Below are 18,515 nucleotides of genomic sequence, written 5' to 3' on the forward strand. Positions count from 1 at the left end.
GCATTCTGAAAAACTTACAAATTTCTGTGGCTGCAATCCTATATACCATCCTTTACCAGCCTGGTGCCCGCCATATGTTTTGGACTACGACCTCCACTAACTTTGACCACTAGCCAGGCTGGCTCAGGCAGGTCGGAGTTGTTATCCAACAACATCTGGCGGGCATCATGTTGGGGATACCTTCTCAAACTTTGACCACTAGCCAGGCTGGCTCAGGCAGGTCGGAGTTGTTATCCAACAACATCTGGCGGGCATCATGTTGGGGATACCTTCTCAAACTGGGGGGAGGTAACAAGTGGGGTACCACAGGCCTCAGTCCTGGGCCCAGTGCTCTTCAACATTTTTATTAATGATTTGGATGAGGAGTTGGAGGGAATGCTTATCAAATTTGCAGATGACACAAAATTGGGTGGGATAGCTATGGGAGACAGAAACAAAGTCCAAAGTGATCTTGATAGGCTGGAGTGCTGGGCTAAAAACAACAGAATGAAATTTAATAGGGATAAATGCCAAGTTCTACATCTAGGAAATAGAAACCAAATGCACAGTTACAAGATGGGGGATACTTGGCTCAGCAATACTACAAACGAGAAGGATCTTGGAATTCTTGTAGTTCACAAGCTGAATAGGAGCTAACAGTGTGATATGGCTGCAAGAAAGGCAAATGCTATTTTGGGCTGCATTAATAGAAGTATAGCTTCCAAATCACATGAGGTACTGGTTCCTCTCTATTCGGCGCTGGCTAGGCCTCATCTAGACTATTGTGTCCAGTTCTGGGCTCCACAATTCAAGAAGGACACAGAGAAGTTGGAGCGTGTTCAGAGAAAGGCAACCAAGATGATCAGGGGTCTGGAAACAAAGCCCTGTGAAGAGAGACTGAAACAAATGGTCATGTTTAGCCTGGAGAGGAGAAGATTGAGGGGAGACATGATAGCACTCTTCAAATACTTGAAAGGTTGTCACATAGAGGAGGGCCAGGATCTCTTCTCAATCATCCCAGAGTGCAGGACATGGAATAACAGGCTCAAGTTACAGGAAGTCAGATTCCAGCTAGACATCAGGAAAAACTTCCTGACTGTTAGAGCAGTACAACAATGGAACCAGTTACCTAGGGAGGTTGTGGGCTCTCTCACACTAGAGGCATTCAAGAGGCAGCTGGACAACCATCTGTCAGGGATGCTTTAGGGTGGATTCCTGCATTGAGCAGGGGGTTGGACTCGATGGCCTTGTAGGCCCCTTCCAACTCTACTATTCTGTGATTCTATGATTCTATGCTGTACACACTTATGTGAGAGAAAATCCCATTAAACTCAATAGGGCTTACTACAGAGTAGATGTGTATATAGGCTCGCACGGTCAATCTGTATCTGTACTAGCTTTCAGCATTGGCATGTGTTGTGTGCTCTGAGCTATTTCTTTGGTGGCTGCTTTATGAAAGGGGATGATACACTTTCCATCACTCTGGATGGCATCATTTGCCCACAGTGACATCAGCATATAGCCAAATCTGATGGGCTATGTAGTGTATCATGTCAGCTTCACTCCATGATGGAGATTGATTGATGGGTTGGCTTAAAAGGCTTACAGGCCATTGCATTTCAAGAAAAGAACTATAATATTCACAGCTAACCTCTATAAGCATGTTACAGGGCAAGTGAGAAATAATTGCTCCAAAGTGTCCAGCGTGCGGTGGGAAAATGCCTAAAATGGCATTGGGATTGTACCCCCCCCAAAAAAAAACAACCCTTCATTTCTAGAAGGCTTGACTAGGAAAAGGGCTGTACACCAAGTTCCAAAGATGTGCTCCATAAATTAAAAAGGGATCCATGCTGATTATACACCATGGACGTCTACAGAAAGGAGCATAGCCATTCATTACAGTGCCTTTCAAACTGAGCCCCCACCTGGCTTAAGGGAGTTCATTTTGATTTATAACATAACCAGCAGCATATTCAGCACTGAAGGACTGTGTCGCATTTTGGAGTGCTTAATGGTATTTATATTAAACTAATTGAACAGCCCTGATATGATCTGCTGCTCCGACTGGCAAAACTAAATATTGCAGAAATGGGGCAGCCTCAGTCCTTCCTTGATAGAGGCTTCTGAGTCCGACCAACTACGTGCCATTTGAGCCCCGACTTATATTGAAGTGAGGCTCGTAAACTGTAATTAGATCATTCATCTTCCCACTCCTTTATTTCTTTTCACAGTCAGTGTTCTCCCTGTGTTCCTGAAGCCACTGACTATGATCTTTAGATATTTGTCATGTTCTGACATGACAGCCCAACCATATTAATATTGTGGAATTCACAGAGCATCACAGCGCATGGCCATATGGGGAGAATGAGGGGCATGGGATGCCGTGCAATATTCAGCAACGGATGGGAGACTCAGCAAAGCTCAAGATTGTGATGTTCCACCTCGGTCCATCTTCTCCTCATTTGTGATTGCAGACTTCTCTTTTCTTGCCTGCTTGAACAGGAAAAAGTGTCCATGTGTTAAAAGCATGCACCCAAATGCATTCTCCCCCCCCCCATTTACTAAAAGTCATGAAAACCGTGTGGCGTAGTGGCTACAGTGTCGGACTGAGAGTTGGGAAGTCCGGGTTCTAGTCCCCACTTGGCCATGGAAACCCACTGTGTGACTTTGGGCCAGTCACAGACTCTCAGCCCAACCCATCTCACAGAGTTGTTGTTGTGAGGATAAAGTAGAGAGGAGGAGGATTATGTACACCGCCTTGGATTCCTTGGCGGGATCAGGGCCGGGTAAAGCTGGTAATAGGCCCGGGCCAGATAGGAAATGTAGGCCCCATTTCAAAGTGCTCATTAAGTATTTTTAATCCGTTCTAAATACATATGAACTAGAACAATTTATATTAAAAAAGTAATGGGAAGCACTTTTATTCAAGTTGTATATAAGACATCACTTCTTCACATTCAGAAATGCTTTGCGTGCTTTTCTTTGGGCAAATTCATCAATAACAACGGAAAAATCAAGCAACTTTGCCCAGGAGGACTCGGAGTAGGCCCCCTCAAAACCATAGGCCCATGCCAACTGGCCCCACTGCCCCCCCCCCTGCCCAGCCCTGGGCGGGATATAAATGCAATAATAAATAATAATAATAATAAATAAAAACATGCATTTCTTTTTCTACAATGTGCATTTTCCATGACATTTTATTTAATTTCAAGATAAAGTTACAAAAAATACAGGCAACAAAAGAAGAACATGCAAAATGATATCACTAGATCACTAAGGAACAAAGACATTCACTAATTATAATTCTTAGTCTGCCATGAAGCTGTGGAACAGTGACAGTAAAACAGCCTGAACATGAGCCCACTATCTAATGAAAAACTATAAATACAAGTTATACAGCATACATAAGGAGTGTGTGCAAATATGCATTGTTGTGTGTGTGCATGCGCACAAATGCAAAGTTAGTATCTGTGCTCCATCACCCTTGTCATTGCACACTCGTTTTTCTTTCACACATATTTATTGATCTCTTAATTTCTTTTTTTGCTTTTGCACAATTCATTTCCCCTCCTTAGATGTCTCTATATGTGCAGTTAATTTTTCTCTACCCCTACAGTCGTCTCTCATGTCCCAATTCTTCTTGCCACTCTTCCTTGCTTGTCTTCTTCTTCACACACACACACACACACAGCCACTCAAGAGAGCTGGTGAAGTGGCTAAGCATGCTAGCAGTGATTCAGGAAGTCAGTGATTCAGGAAGCTCAGATCTTACCTTTGCTTGAACTTTCTACGTGGTATCTTCTCTGTCTCGTCTGCACAGATTCCAGGGGTTATTTGGTATCTCCACCGAATCATGGAAGCAGAAACTAGGAAGTGGGCAGGAAGCACCCAGCATTTTTTTCTTAAGCAAGTTACCCCACACACATCAGCCTCCTACATAATATCCCCTAATAATCCAGCCCATAAGTAGAGTGCTGGAGCGAACCATGGATACCACATTGCACTGTCTGCAGAAGATATAGTTCCAGCAAGTAAGCAGGTCACCTTCCACTAAAGTATGCAGACGCCATCTAGATCCCCAACATGGGACCCTCCAGATGTTTTGGGCTACAACTTTCAGCATTCCTAACCATTGGCCAAGCTAGCTGGGGCTGATGGCAGTTGCCATCCAAAACACCTGGAGGGCACCAGAGCCCTCAACGTATAATATTTAGCTGGCGTGTTGATCACATTAATCCCCTGTTACCATTCCTTCTTCTTTCCTTCCTTCTTTCCCTTCTCTGTAGGGGTGTGATGAGAACTCAAGTGGCATCAAGGTGGACACAGTCTGCTGTGTGCAGGTTGTGGTTTCCTGGAATCTGCTTGCACCCTTCATTGTTTGCCACCCCGTGCCTGTGTTCCAAGGACCAAAAAAAAACCTCACCTTAGGGCCAGAGGCAGAGTAGCCAGCATTGTTTTCTGTGGGGGATCATGAGGGTTGTAGTCTAAATTAACATACCTGAAGTGACAAATTCATTTTGTAGAGATGAGTGCAAGTACTTCTCTCAATCCCTTTGTTGACTTTCCCCATTGTCAAAAATTAGAAGGTATCACCCACCCACCCACCCACCCACCCACCTCTTTTTTGTTGTTGTTCTACATTACACTTTAAATGATGTGTACATCAGTGGCGCTTTATTCATAATAATTAAGAGGAAGGAACAAATGATGGTGAGTGATATTACCAAAGAAACTGGCTGTCTTCCTTTGTTGTTGTTGTTTCACATAAGATGAAATCAGGAGAAATACTGCGTCTCATGGTAGATCCATGTTAGGACAAACTATATGTAACTCTTCCTTTTCAACAACCATCATTGCACATCTACCTGATGTTTAACTGTAGTGTATTTGTGTTATTGTCTTCTAGGTACCGTTGTCGTCCAGCAGTTGATGTCTATGATGATAAGTGAACATGAGCTGCTTTTTCCCAAGGATGCAGATCTCCAAAGTGGGCAGGAAGTTTGTAATAACAACAATGAGATCCAAAAGAAAGTGATTATGGGTCAGCTCCAGAACAAAGAGAACAACAACACCAAGGAGTCCCCAGTGAGACGCTGCTCTTGGGAGAAACCTGAATCTCCTCAAAGGACCATTGTGGACAACGGGTCTCCTACTGCCCAGCCTGGGAGCAAGTCAAACAGCCCAAGAAACAGCATTCACAAACTGGACATCACCAGAAGTCCACCCCTCATGGTGAAAAAAAATCCAGCATTTAATAAAGGCAGTGGCATAGTCACCAATGGGTCGTTCAGCAGTTCGGTGGAAGGTCAAGAGAAGACATCACCAGCCTTGCCCAATGGTACCTTGCAGGCTAGAAGAACATCTTCCCTGAAAGGGCCAGTCACTAAAATGGGCACACATAGTGTACAGAATGGAGGTGTGCGAATGGGGATCTCAAGTACTGACACCCATAGCAACTCTCTGAACAGCCGCAACCAGAGCTGGATGCCCAATGGTTACGTGACATTCAGGGACAACAAGCAAAAGGAGCCCATGAGTGATTCAGGCCAGCATAACAGACTCTCTACTTATGACAACGTCCACCAGCAGTTCTCTGTGGTGAACACCGAAGATAAGCAGAGCGTCGATAGTGCGACGTGGTCCACGTCGTCTTGTGAAATATCCCTCCCTGAACATTCCAACTCCTGCCGGTCCTCTACCACCACCTGCCCTGAGCAAGACTTTTATGGGCCCAATTTTGAAGACCCTGTGCTAGATGAGCCCCAACATGAAGATCTCTCCAACCAAGGAGATTATGAGAGCAAAGGTGACCGGAGAAGTGTTGGTGGGCGTAGCAGCCGGGCTACCAGCAGCAGCGACAACAGTGAAACTTTTGTCGTCAACAACACAAGCAACCACAGTGCTTTGCACAGCCTTGTGTCAAGCTTAAAGCAGGAAATGGCAAAACAAAAGCTGGAGTATGAAACGAGGATTAAAAGGTAAGCTGCTGGGCTACAGCAAACTCCATGTCCAGGGCTTTATAGGGAAATTGATACTAATGGGTGATGCCCATTGGAGACCACAGCAGTACAGGGACATTGTCTATAGCACTGGGCCAGGAGAAAGGAGATTTTTTCAGATACATGAAGGTGTTATGTGGTGGGGTAGGGTTCCTGATTCTTCAGCCAATTCCATTCAGACTGATGGATGGTTACATAGGGAGCTACGTATTATTATTATTATTATTATTATTATTATTATTATTTATTTATTTATTTATTTATATAGCACCATCAATGTACATCAATGTACCTAACACCTTGTCACCATTTGTCCTTCTAGCTGAGTATTGTCTGCATTAATGATAGGAAATGTGTGGCCCTCCAGATGTTGGTGAACTGCAACTCCCATCAGCACTCACCCTTGGCTATGCTGACTAGGTCTAATGGGAGTTACAGTCCACTAACATCTGGAGGACCACCCATTCCCCACCCTGTTCTACACTGCCCAGCTGTGGCTCTCTTTCCCGAGCCGTACATGAAAATGCTAGAGATTGAAGCTGGGAACTTTGACATGCAACTCCAAGGGGCTCTAAACTTGAGGTGCAGCCTTTCCGTTGAGTGCTGAGCAGGGCCCAACATTGTCTTCCTGAATTTGCCGTATATATTTGTTGCAAATATATCATTAGAGGTTGCCTCATATCAGGTCGAACTATATGTCCGTCTTCCATAGTGTTGCCTTCTTTGATGGAAACTCTTTAGGCTCCCAAGCATTGGTGTTACATATTACCTGCTATCTCAGGGATGGGAAATCTCTACCCCATGAGCCCAGTCCAAACCATGGAGGTTCCTGATCTGGGCTGTGACCCCCATCTGGCTGACTCCCTAAGCCACGCATCCTGCAGGCTAGAGGGCACCATGTTGGGGCAGGCTGTCATAATGAAACTGCTTGGCTGGGATTGAGACCCTGGCAACCATCATGAGCAGAAGAGAAAGGTCTAATAGGGGTAGGGAAAGGGGGCAAATGACTGGTTTTGAAATGGGGATGCTCCAGTCACAAGCCACCTGTGTAGGATTACCTGTGTAGGTAAGTTTCCCATTCTTCTGCTCCCACCAAACTCTGGCCTTTCTACGCCTACTTTGCCTGGGCTGTGCCAATCTCTCTTGAGATGCTGCTACACTGTCTATGGGGATTGACAAAGAAATGAATTTGTGAAATCTGTGAAGTTTAACTCATCTTTTTAACGCCAGTGTGGCGTTTTGGTTTGGCCCATCCCCTAGGCATAACACCAAAGGCATTGTGCTGGTTTGACAGTCATTGAAAGCCCACTTTGCAGTGCCGTCCCAAACATGTAAACTCAAATCATAAGAATTCCACCCGTTGGAATTTGGCCCAGAGATAAGCCTTTGGCTGGAAAGGCTCATTTAGCTCAGCCTCAGTTCCACATGGTGTCCAACCAGCTGCCCGAAGGAAGCTGGTGAACAAGACTTGAGCACAATAGCACCCTACAACTCATGTTCCCCAGCAACTGGTATTCAGAAATACGCTGCCTCTGGAGGAAATATATAGCCATCAGGACTAGTTGCCATTGATAGGCATATCCTCTATGCATTTGTCTAATCCCCATTGGGCTCAATTGGACTTACTCTGAGGTAGGTGTGTAGATTCTTTAGAAGACTACAGCCTAAAGCATATACATGCCAATGCAACAAGGTGGATTCCTGCATTGAGCAGGGGTTGGACAAAATGGCCTTATAGGCCTCTTCCAACTCTACTATTCTATGATTCTAAGATTACCCATCTGCTTAAATCCAAATAATCCAATTCAAAAAGTTTATAGATTGGGCTGCTCACACTCCCTTCTGCATAGGAAAGAAACCATACATTATTTGCTAGTCAGGTGGACTAAGATCATTACGCTGGGGCCTTTCTCTCAGATCCCACGGAAAAATAATTTAAATTATATATGCCCTGACATGAAGTGTTGCATTAACAATGAGGCAGGGAGAAAAAGGTCAGAAGACATTTTAGCACTTGGCTTAATTTATCTCTTAGGGGATTATATATCACTCACATCTTCCATTCTGCCACCAAGTGATCTAAAAAGCCAGCTGTAAATGCTAACGACTATCACAAAATTTATCTCGCTGGATGCCAAGGGACAGAGCTGGAGACACTCAAGAAAGAAAATGTATTTCCCAGCGGCCGCAGAGGCAAATGTCCCTCCTCAATGGCTGCTGTTTCAGATTCATGGCACGGGTTTTAATGAGCTCGGGAGGCTTTGATTCACATTATAGAAAATTGCAAATGAGCTTTAGAAATAGCTTCAGCACATCAGAGTCCTCAGCTGGCTCAGTGTAAGACCAAGGCTGGGGGAAAACCATTTGTAATTTTGACTGTGAAGCACAAAAGTGCTGGGGGAGTTGCAGTGGTTGAAACAGTGAGGCTTTAGAAGCACCAGCCTCGTGTGTGTGTGTGTGTGTGTGTGTGTGTGTGTGTGTGTGTTGGGCGGGGATAAAATGTCTAGGCAAGTGGACACTGGTGCTCCAATGTCAGTGGGGCAGATAATCTGCTCCAGGTTTCAGTCAGAACCAGTCAGAATGCTAAAAGAGCTACCTAACCTGCCTGGGGCTTGGGTGCTCCCCATTCCAGGTTGGCTGAACTGGGAGAAACCAGTGAGAAATGTCCCTCTAGCATTGGCATCCCCTGACTTACTTGTAGGGTGACCATTTCGGCACCATCGGAAAAGAGGAAATACTTCACCAAATGAAGGGGGCAAAAGAGGACACAGGTGTGCATAAAATCTGCCTGTACTAATTGAATAGGTATAGCTATAGATGCACATCTAGTAATAATTACTATAATGAAAACAGAAAAACTATACATCTCACCATCATGGGGAAGTCTATGACCAGGATGCTGTCCAGGTAGTACTAAAGATTGTGGGGCACCTTCAAAGCCCTGTCCTGGATTCCCTTTTTATAGTACTTCCATTTTAAAGAGCACTTGGACTGGCTGGTTTTTCAAATAGAAGGAAAGGAAAGGAACCTCTCGTGCAAGCACTTGAGTCATTGCTGACTACTAGAGGGTTCAAGCATTTCCAAGTTCTAGGCAGATTGTGGTGTGGATTATCCCTCTTCACTTTGTCTCTTCCAGACCGCAAGCATCTCTTGGCCATTTCACCAGTTGATGCACCTAGGCAGGATCTACACTACTGCTTTATAATGGTTTATAATGGCATTAACAATTGTTGGGTCCCATGTCACATTCCATATACCGTTTTCAAACCGCTTTCAAAATGTTATAGTCTGCTTGGTGTAGATCTGGCCCTAGTTGTGTGATGGAGGACTGGTTGCCTGACCCCTGCTCCCACTAGGCACCTAAGTAACATGTGATGCTTTTGTTCCACATGGAGGCCTCTGTATGCACAGGCCTAATTCTCAAGACTCTTCCATTAAAAAAAAGAGAGAGAGATTGCACATACTATAGTCGTCTAGGTAGGCTGCCCACCTCACACTTTATCTTAGACAGATGGGCCTGTGTGTGTTTCAAGTCTGTTCTTTCTCCTTATCAGTAGGGATGTGCTCCGCTTCTAATCGGACCGGCGAATTAGAAGTGGAGCGGGGTGCTTCGCCTCCCCTTAAAGCGGAGGCGAAGAGGATTGGGGGGCCGACGGAGCATTGCGAAGAGGATCGAGGTGAAGGCGGATCCTTCGCCTCGATCCGGAGCTCTGCAAGAAAGGTAAGTGGGTTTTACCGGGCCCTGCCGCTGTCGCCCATGCGGCGACAGCGGCAGGGCCCGGTAAACCCCCCCTCCCTCCTCTCCCTTACCTGCATCCGTCCGCAGTCCCTCGGCTTCTTCAATTGAGCCTGCGGCACAACTAGGAAGTCTATGCCGCACTTGCGGCCTAGACTTCCAGGTTGAGCCACGGGCTCAATTGAAGAAGCCGAGGGACCGCGGACGGATGCAGGTAAGGCCCCCCTCCCCCTTGGTCCCTTACCGGGCTCTGCAGGTAAGGGAGAGGAGGGAGGGGGGCCTTACTTGGCGCCACTCCCCTCCACTGCGGAGCTCCGATTTGGAACCGGAGCTCCGCGGCGAAGAGGAGCGGACTATGGGCAGAGCGGCGCGGAGCGGGCCAAAGCGTGGGGTCTGTGCACACCCCTACTTATCAGCCAGTTAAGGGGTGGTCAGGTGCCCTACTTTACAGAGGGCAGCCTTCTATTTGAAGGTATCTTCTGTTTGAAGGGATGTTTGGTCCAAATCTGGTTTAAAGATAAAGCAGCAGAAGGTGTTGACTTGATGTTGCCTATCAACGGTTAGCAGCACCTGGATAGCAGACTGAGGAGACACACACTTCACCGTCTTCCCTGACATGGTGAGGTGTTTAGAGTTTCTATTTAGAGTTATCCTTTCTAAATTTGCGTTATTGCATATAAATTAACATATGCACATTCTATGTGGATTGGTGTGTCATTTTGGGTGGGATGATGGACTTTTTTGGTGATGTGCAAGTGGCCATCCTCCTTGGATGATGATCCTGAGGAAGATGTAGAGAGGAGGATTAACAAGGAAAGAAAGCTGAGAAAAAGCCATCTAAGAGCCTAACTAAACAGGTTTGGGTTTGTTTGTTTTTCTTTTCAGCTATGGGGATTTGAAGAAACTAGTAGGTTTTGGAGCTTTCTGCAGCAAGATGTAATTCCAGGAAATGTATACTGTTATTTGAGGATTTAGCACTGCCCTGGGTTATTTCCACTCCATCACAAGAGGGTTTTTGTTTTGTTTTTAAATCTCATTAGCCATGAATTATCTGATTTTATAATGATGCACTAATTTATTTCAGGGCAGTTATTATAAGTCTAAGCATGGTCATAATTCACTAATGTACAACGGCCATGCTTCCATTTAGGTAGCAAGAAACCCAATTAGCAGACAGCCTTAAAAGAAGAAGAGCTTGTTTGTAAATAAGCAGTCCTCTTCAACAAAAGACCATGTTTCATATTTAGAAATACAGCACCAGCCTATAGAATTTATAACAACTATAGCAACTAATTATTGATTGCTGTAGAAATCTACTTGGATTTGGATTCATCTAGTGATGAATCAGGAGACCAGTCATATGGGCAAATTATCAAGGGTCCTACCGTGAAAAGGAGTGGCAGGAGGTTCAGTTAAGGACACAAAGAAATAGTTCTTTAAACAGGATTCATTGCCACAAGATGTTAACATAGCCACTATAACTGGCCATTAAAAGAAGATTATGGGGGGGATCATTATTTTTATTCTAATCAATATCTTTTATCCATAACTAGAAATGGAATGTCCATTTCAAAGTTGGAATAGCTTCGAGAGTGGAGAGATGCAACAGCAGATGGCCATCACTCATATGCCTTGCTCATGAGCTCTCTAGGGGCATCTGGCTGGCCACCATTCAAAACAGAGATGTAGATTAGGTTGCCCCTTGGTGTAATCCAGCAACAGGGTTGTGGGATTCAAGGACAAAACCAGCACCTTACTATTGTTCATTGGAAATTAAACTGAGAGTGGGAGACATAAAGTTCAGCACCAAAGCTCTGTAATATAGTAGCACAGTAGACATTGGCTAGCTACTAAGCCCGGATTGGCCATGTGAATAAGTGGTGTGTTCACAGAGCTACCTCGCAAGTATTGATGCACAAGTGTTCCACATCTTACCCCAATAGGAATAAAGCCTTTGCAAGTCTTCCATTCGAGCACTCATTGGGCCAGTTCAGAAGACACCTTAAACCTTAGCTTTAACTAGTGCAGAATGCTGCAACTCTGAGAGGTTATCAGAGCATGGATAACTGTAGCTAGGCTATCACTGTCCAGATAAGGTAATAAGCCTAAGCTGATAAAAGGTGCTCTTTGCCACTGAGTTCACCTGTGCCTCAAGTGACAGTTCTGGATCCAAGAGCACCCCCAAACTACGGACCCGATCCTTTAGGGAGAGTGCAACCCCGTCCAGGACAGGGCAAACATCACCTCGCCGGACAAATGAACCACCCGCTAACAGTACCTCCGTCTTGTCTGGATTGAGTCTCAGTTTGTTAGCCCTCATCCAGTCCATTACCGTGCCCAGGCACTGGTTCAGAACAGTCACTGCCTCACCTGGGTTTGATGAAAAGGAAAGGTAGAGCTGGACCCCTTTCCAGCATGTAACTCCTCTGCTGAGGGAACTGCACTGGCTGTCTATTCGCTACCGGGCCAGGTTTAAGGTTCTTGTACTTGTGTACAAAGCCCTAAACAACTTGGGACCAGGATACCTGAGAGAGCGCCTTCTCCCTTACCAACCTGCCCAGTCACTGAGGTCATCCGAGGGCCTGCTCCTGGTGGTTCCACCTAGATCCATCCTCCGATTGGAATCCACCAGGGGAAGAGCCTTCAGCGTGGTGGCGCCCCTCCTGTGGAATTCCCTGCCTCTGGAGGTCAGGCAGGCGCCAACCTTGTACTCCTTTCGGCGCCTCCTGAAAACATCTTTATTCCAAGAAGCCTTTCTTTAACATGCAGCCTTGGATTTCTGTGTTGTTGTTTTTTGCTTCTTTTTAAATTTTGTTTTAACTGTTTTATTCAGTTTTTATTTTCATTTTTACCTTGTACACCGCTCCGAAATTTTTCAATGGGGAGCGGTATATAAATATTCTAAATAAATAAATAATAAACATAATGAATAAGGCATTTTGCTTTATTCACTGTGGTTAAAGCTGTGGTTTAAGGTGTCTTCTGAACACAGCCTGACTTTCTCGCTTAAGCACCGTGGTTGAAGCCATGGCTTAAGGTGCCTTCTGAATGGGGCCAAAGAGGCTTAAGGCTGCTTGCAAACTCCACACCACCTTCTCTACCACAACCACCTCTTTCCCATGTCCAGAAATATACCTTGAGCCTGGGGGAGTCAGCAGCAGAGATGCCAGGCACTTCCTAGTTTGGTAGAGCATTTATTTTCCCTACTGGGGCTTGGGTTGGGACTACAAATCCCAGACTCCCATGCATAAAACTGACATTCTGTGCATCCTATCTGCAAAGGGGAAGGCCCTCGGGTTGGTGATTCTATCTCTGTATATATTTCTGGGCAGCAACAGACTCAGGCCTTAGCTAGACCTAAGGTTTATCCCGGGGTCATCCCTGCCTGCTCCTGGGATATCCTGTGTGTCATTTACATGAACAGGGATGACCCCGGGACAATCCCGGGATAAACCTTAGGTCTAGCTAAGGCCCCAGATTCTGGAAAGCAGTCCTGATAGAGTGTCGGCTTGTACCCAAATACACTAAGTCTTTGTCATCTATTTGTACCCCTCCTCCAGCCTTGAACAGAGGAATCTTTCCCTGGAGACAGAAATGATGGGCCTGCATGATGAACTGGAACAAGAGAAGAAGAAGTTTACCATGGTAGAAATTAAAATGCGCAACGCAGAGCGGGCCAAAGAAGATGCCGAGAAGAGGAATGACATGCTGCAAAAAGAGATGGAGCAGTTCTTCTCAACGTTTGGGGAACTGACAGTGGAACCCCGTAGGCCAGAAAGAGGGAACACCATTTGGATCCAATGAGCATTGCTGCTGACCAAGACTGTGGGATTCTGGGAAGAGGGTTGTTGGGATATTATATTGTAACAGGTGACTGGTCACCTGACTGAGGCTAGCACTCAACGTAATGTTGTCAACCCTCAAAAGAAGACGCCATGTCGACATCAATCAACCGCATCTGCTGTGTGTACATTTTAATTGAAAAATCATATTCCCCTGAATGCATCATAATGCTACTGTTAAGTGTTGCAATTGGATTTGTGTATATAGGTTTTAAATAGATCATTCTGGGGGTTGGGGGCAGAGTAGAAAGAGACAAGAAAAAAAATATTTTAATGCAAGTCTTATATTTAAACTGGCAAATGGAAACTTCATTGCAATCAAGCTTTATATTGAGGCTTTTTCTCCCTTGCACTTACTTAACATAATAAGCTATTTTTGGCATTGTGTTACCATCAGCTTATTTTATAAATTAATTTGTATTTGTTTGCCCCTCTTGCTGGGGAATATATATATATATATATATATATATATATATATATATATATATTGTTCGCTATTAAAACAAAACAATACAAAAAAGATATTGTGTGACCGTGCTGTTTGTGCCAATTGATTTGCCCATGACCAAAAAAACCATCCTGTAAATAATTTTATAAAAATATAACATGAGTATCTATTAAGCTTGTACTCTTTTTGCCTTCTTTTTCTCCTTTGTATTTTGTATACAGCCCAATCCACATTCATGTTCAAATAGTCGTCCCACAAGAAAAGGTCTTTACGCTTAGGACCAAGCTACATGCTACATTAAACACATGGTTTTCTCAGGCACGTTGCCTCCTAATGGAGGCCAACCATCATTAGGATTGTAGAATCGGGGGTGGGGGTGGGTGGAGAGAGAGAGAGAGAGAGAGAGAGAGAGAGAACCCTTTCATCTCATTCCATGATCCTTCCAAAGGTCCCTTCACAATGCGCCAATGACAGTTTCCCTCCTATGTCAAATAACAACTTTGAGAGAGTATTTTCATTGGAAATTCAGTTTGGGGCGAAAGGGTTTTTTAAAACTTGTGCACCATCATCCCAATCCTGGTTTCGGTCAGTTTCTCCTTTTCCTGACTGTCATGTGGCTTCAGTCTGTTTCCACATCAATTTGCAATGTGCGTTTCCTGCTGTGTGCACATTTGCCTAGCAATTCCCCCCCACCCCCGCCGATTGAATGTGGTTTTCTGTATGCTTCCTCCCTGTCTACATGTTTTTGTGCACATTTTGGAGTGGTGAACTACATTGCAAACTTCTGAAAAGTGTTGATCTGGAACACAAGTGCCAGTGTATAGTTTCAGGAGGTTTGAATTAGGTACTCTTGAATGAATGAATGAATGAATGAATGAATTGCACCTCCAGCCCTATTCCTAATTGGCCCCTTCCCCTATAGTCATTATTAAAAATTGTCTTGCTCAAAGGGCTTGTAGAGGTCATCTACTCCACAATCTCCTAGGGTGGGATGCATATGGAGAGCCAGGAGACAGTGGGGAAGCAGGTGGTGGTTTCTTGTCCTCCAGATGTGTTGGCCTACAGTTTCCATTTTCTTGAACATATCTGGATACCCATCTGTTTTTTTCTCCTGTATGGCTCTGGAAGAGGCTGGGATCATCAACTGACTCCTGTTGAAAAGGTGTGTGTTGGCACTATGAAAGGCTTGTTTGTGGTGTGGCTCAGCCACCTGTGCAACTCGTCACTTGATTCTGCAACTAATTAATGCTTTATCTGCATGAATTAATCAGCCCCATAATATAAATAATGCTCAGAATGGTGGGACTACAACATGGGGACACAAGAGGTCTCCCTCTCTGGAAGCACCCTTGGGAATAGAGAAAGTGTTGTAGGGAACACAGAAAGTTGCCTTATAGTGAGCCACACAATGGGTCCATCTAGCTCAGTTGACACTGACTGGCTGTGGTTCTTCGGTGGTGGTGTTTTTTCCAGCCTTACCTGGAGATGCCAGGGATCGAACCTGGGGCCTTCTGCAAAGCATGGGCTCTACTATTGTGCAACAATCCCTCACCAGCATCTATGTTGGTGCAAGTTCTCCCGCCACCTTTCCCCTGAACTCTGAGGTCCAAACTGGATGTGACATAGGAGCAGGTGCAGCATCAGCACACAACATCTGCAAGCAGCTGCAGCATCTCAATGGAGCCCACCATTGATGCCTCCCCACAATGGCTAAAACCAGTTTTGGCTCTCAATATGGGCTAAGGTGTGGGCCTAACTCCCACCACCATGTCCCCTGTTAGAGCCAGCCAAGAGGAAAATGGATGGGTATCCAAAGGGAAGGACTAGCTCAAATGGGTTTCAGTTACAGGATGGCAGGAGAAACATAGGAGAAACCATGTAATGCTAAGAGCAGCTTGACAATGGAACTAGTTAAGCATGGCATGGAGAATGTGGATAGGGAGACATTTGTCTCCCTCTCTTAAAATACTAGAACCCGCAGTCACACTGTGAAGTTGATTTCTAGTGGGAGATCCAGGAGGGAAAGGAAGGAAGGACTTCTTCACACAGCACATAGTTAAATTATGGAATTCTCTACCACAATATGTAGTGATGGTCACCAATTTGGATGGCTTTAAAAAGGGGTTGGATAAATTCCTGGAGGAGAAGGCTATCAGTGGCTACTAGCCCTGATGTGCTACCTCCAGTATCTGAGGCAGTAAGCCTGAATGCACCAGTTGCTGGAGAACATGGGTGGGAGGATGCTGTTTGTCCCTGGTCAACAGCTGATTGGCCACTGTGAACAGAGTGCTGGACTAGATGGACCCTTGGTCAGATCCAGCATGGCACTTATGTTCTTATCTAGAAGGGCGGTGGGTTCTTCCTTGCTGAATGTCTTTAAGCAGAGATAGTTGGGGATCTGCCAGCTCTGGATTTCCAGCATCAAGGGGAAAGTTGGAGTAGATGGCCTACCAGTTCACACTCAACTCTCTGATTCTAAAATTCCATCTGTTTCTAATATCTGCTTTGAGGAAGGGAGATGATTTCCAGCTGGGGAATAGCACATGGGAAAGGGTTAAAAAATAATCTCCCTAAGCCAATAGGCCTAATCAATTAGGGAGCTCCTTACCACTCCTTCTTATGAAAAGAATGTGATGGTGGGAGAGCCCGTCATGGATCTGTCACATTATAGGGTGGCCACTTGTCCTAATTTACAGCAGGCAGTGTTCTGTTTTAGAGAGTTGACAGAGGACAGTCCTCTATTTGGAAATGCCCTCTGTTTGAAGAGGTGTCTAGTCCAAGTCTGGTATAAGGTCAAAGAACCAAAAGGAGAGAGAGAGAGCAGCAAGGGGCCTTGAAGTTGTCTACGGGTCACCTGGTCAATCTTCTTGACTATGGTAAAATGTATCATACTTCTATTTAAATTACAGTTACTCTTTCTAAATATGTGCAGTGACTGGGAGCCTGGAGATCCAGTTTCTAGTCCTCACTCAGCTGTGGAAACCCACTGGGTGACTTTGGGCCAGTCACAAACTCTCAACCCAACCTACCTCACAGGGTTGTTGTTGTGAGGATAAAAATGGAGAGGAGGAAGATTATGTACACTGCCTTGGGTTCCTTGGAAGAAAAAAGGCTGGACATAAATGCAAAAATAAATAAATAAATAAATAAATAAATAAATAAATAAATAAATAAATAAATAGAATTTTCAGGCAAGTTGGTGTCTGTCCCCTTGGGGATGCAATTCCTTTTTTGGTGATGCAATTCCTCTTTTTTGGGCAATATGTAAATCACCACCCTACCCAGATAAGGCCATCTCCAGGTTTGAGTGAGCTCACAGTGACATGCCACATGGTGGGCTCACTCCTACATCAGTACCCTGCTCCCCCAGTGGGCCCAAATGGTGGTGGCACCAATGCTGCGCTCTCTGCCGGGGGCAGCCACCTTTTCAATTTATCACAATACCCCCCACCCCAAACATAAATGTCCTTCCTGGGCACTGTGGAGCCCACACAGAGAGCACTGCTAATGCTTCTACAAAAATAGTGCATTGAGCTTATCTTAGATGCAGAATGTGGACCAACTGGATTATGAAGGGCTGAAAGAGTGCTTGTGTGTTTGTGTCCACCAAGACACTCCCATCAGATGTGTCCTTAGATCACGGGTGGACAATTGGTGGCCTTCCAGATGTTTTGGCTTACAGCTCCCATCAGACGTAGTCAGCATAGTCAGTGGTGAAGAATGCTGGGAGTTGTGGGGTAAAACATCTGGAGGGCCACAACCTGCCCTTCCTTGCCCTAAATGCATAGTTTAAGCCAGGTGTGTGAAACTCAGGCCTAATCTACACCAGCCATTCATTCCAGAATAATATCACAGTTGTCCCTACCACGCCATATGACGTTCACCTACTCCTGCGGTGATCTAGGGACGACCCCTCAGTTATTCAGGAATATCTCAGACTGCTTTTGTCATGGTTTTCCTGGCTCTCTCACTACAATCCCAAAGTCTGCAGCTAGTGTGCCCCTCCCCCTTCATCATGAGTTCCCATCTCAGCGAACAGCCAACCCACTGTCAGGGGGGTGTCCAGCAGTTTCAAACATGTGCAGGAGTGGGCTGCTGCCATTTTCAGCACAGTTTTTGATTGGCTATCAGCATGTTTTGGCACTGACCGTGTGTATTTTTTTTTTAACATAAACGTATCGATGCACAGGAGTGCAGCTTCAACACACTAACTATCCCCTTGCCCCCGTGTTTCTGTGTATTTGCACTGGTGCACATCTCAGAGGAGTTATTAAAAAAACTCAGATCCATGCCCTGTACCCATATGTCCAGTCCTGCCCACATCTCTGGAAACGCCATCACAGGGTGCATGACCTCCCACAACAGGGATATTTCCCTTGTGTGTGCTCCATGAAGGACGATCGCAGAAGCAGGTAACCTCACTATTATCCCTCCATTGCGAAATGGCAGTAGGTGTAGATTTAGGCCCCAGTCCCCAAGACCAGCTCTATATTGTTGCTCATTAAACGCTT

The 18,515-nt window shown here is 45.2% G+C and overlaps 1 protein-coding gene across 4 annotated transcripts in view; it reads left to right on the forward strand.

Annotated features, from left to right (window-relative positions):
• The window catches only part of ARHGAP24 (Rho GTPase activating protein 24), a 412,693-nt gene extending 398,700 nt beyond the window's left edge, over positions 1–13,993 (forward strand). For all 4 annotated transcript variants that reach the window (XM_063136191.1, XM_063136188.1, XM_063136190.1 and 1 more), the window contains 2 exons: positions 4,886–5,957; positions 13,275–13,993. In XM_063136191.1, coding sequence (XP_062992261.1) covers positions 4,886–5,957; positions 13,275–13,518 — 1,316 coding nt within the window. In that variant the 3' untranslated portion in view covers positions 13,519–13,993. The remainder of the gene's footprint in view (positions 1–4,885; positions 5,958–13,274) is intronic.
• Positions 13,994–18,515: the final 4,522 nt, after the last annotated feature.

This window comes from Elgaria multicarinata, chromosome 10, assembly GCF_023053635.1.
Source record: "Elgaria multicarinata webbii isolate HBS135686 ecotype San Diego chromosome 10, rElgMul1.1.pri, whole genome shotgun sequence".
NCBI lineage: Eukaryota > Metazoa > Chordata > Lepidosauria > Squamata > Anguidae > Elgaria > Elgaria multicarinata.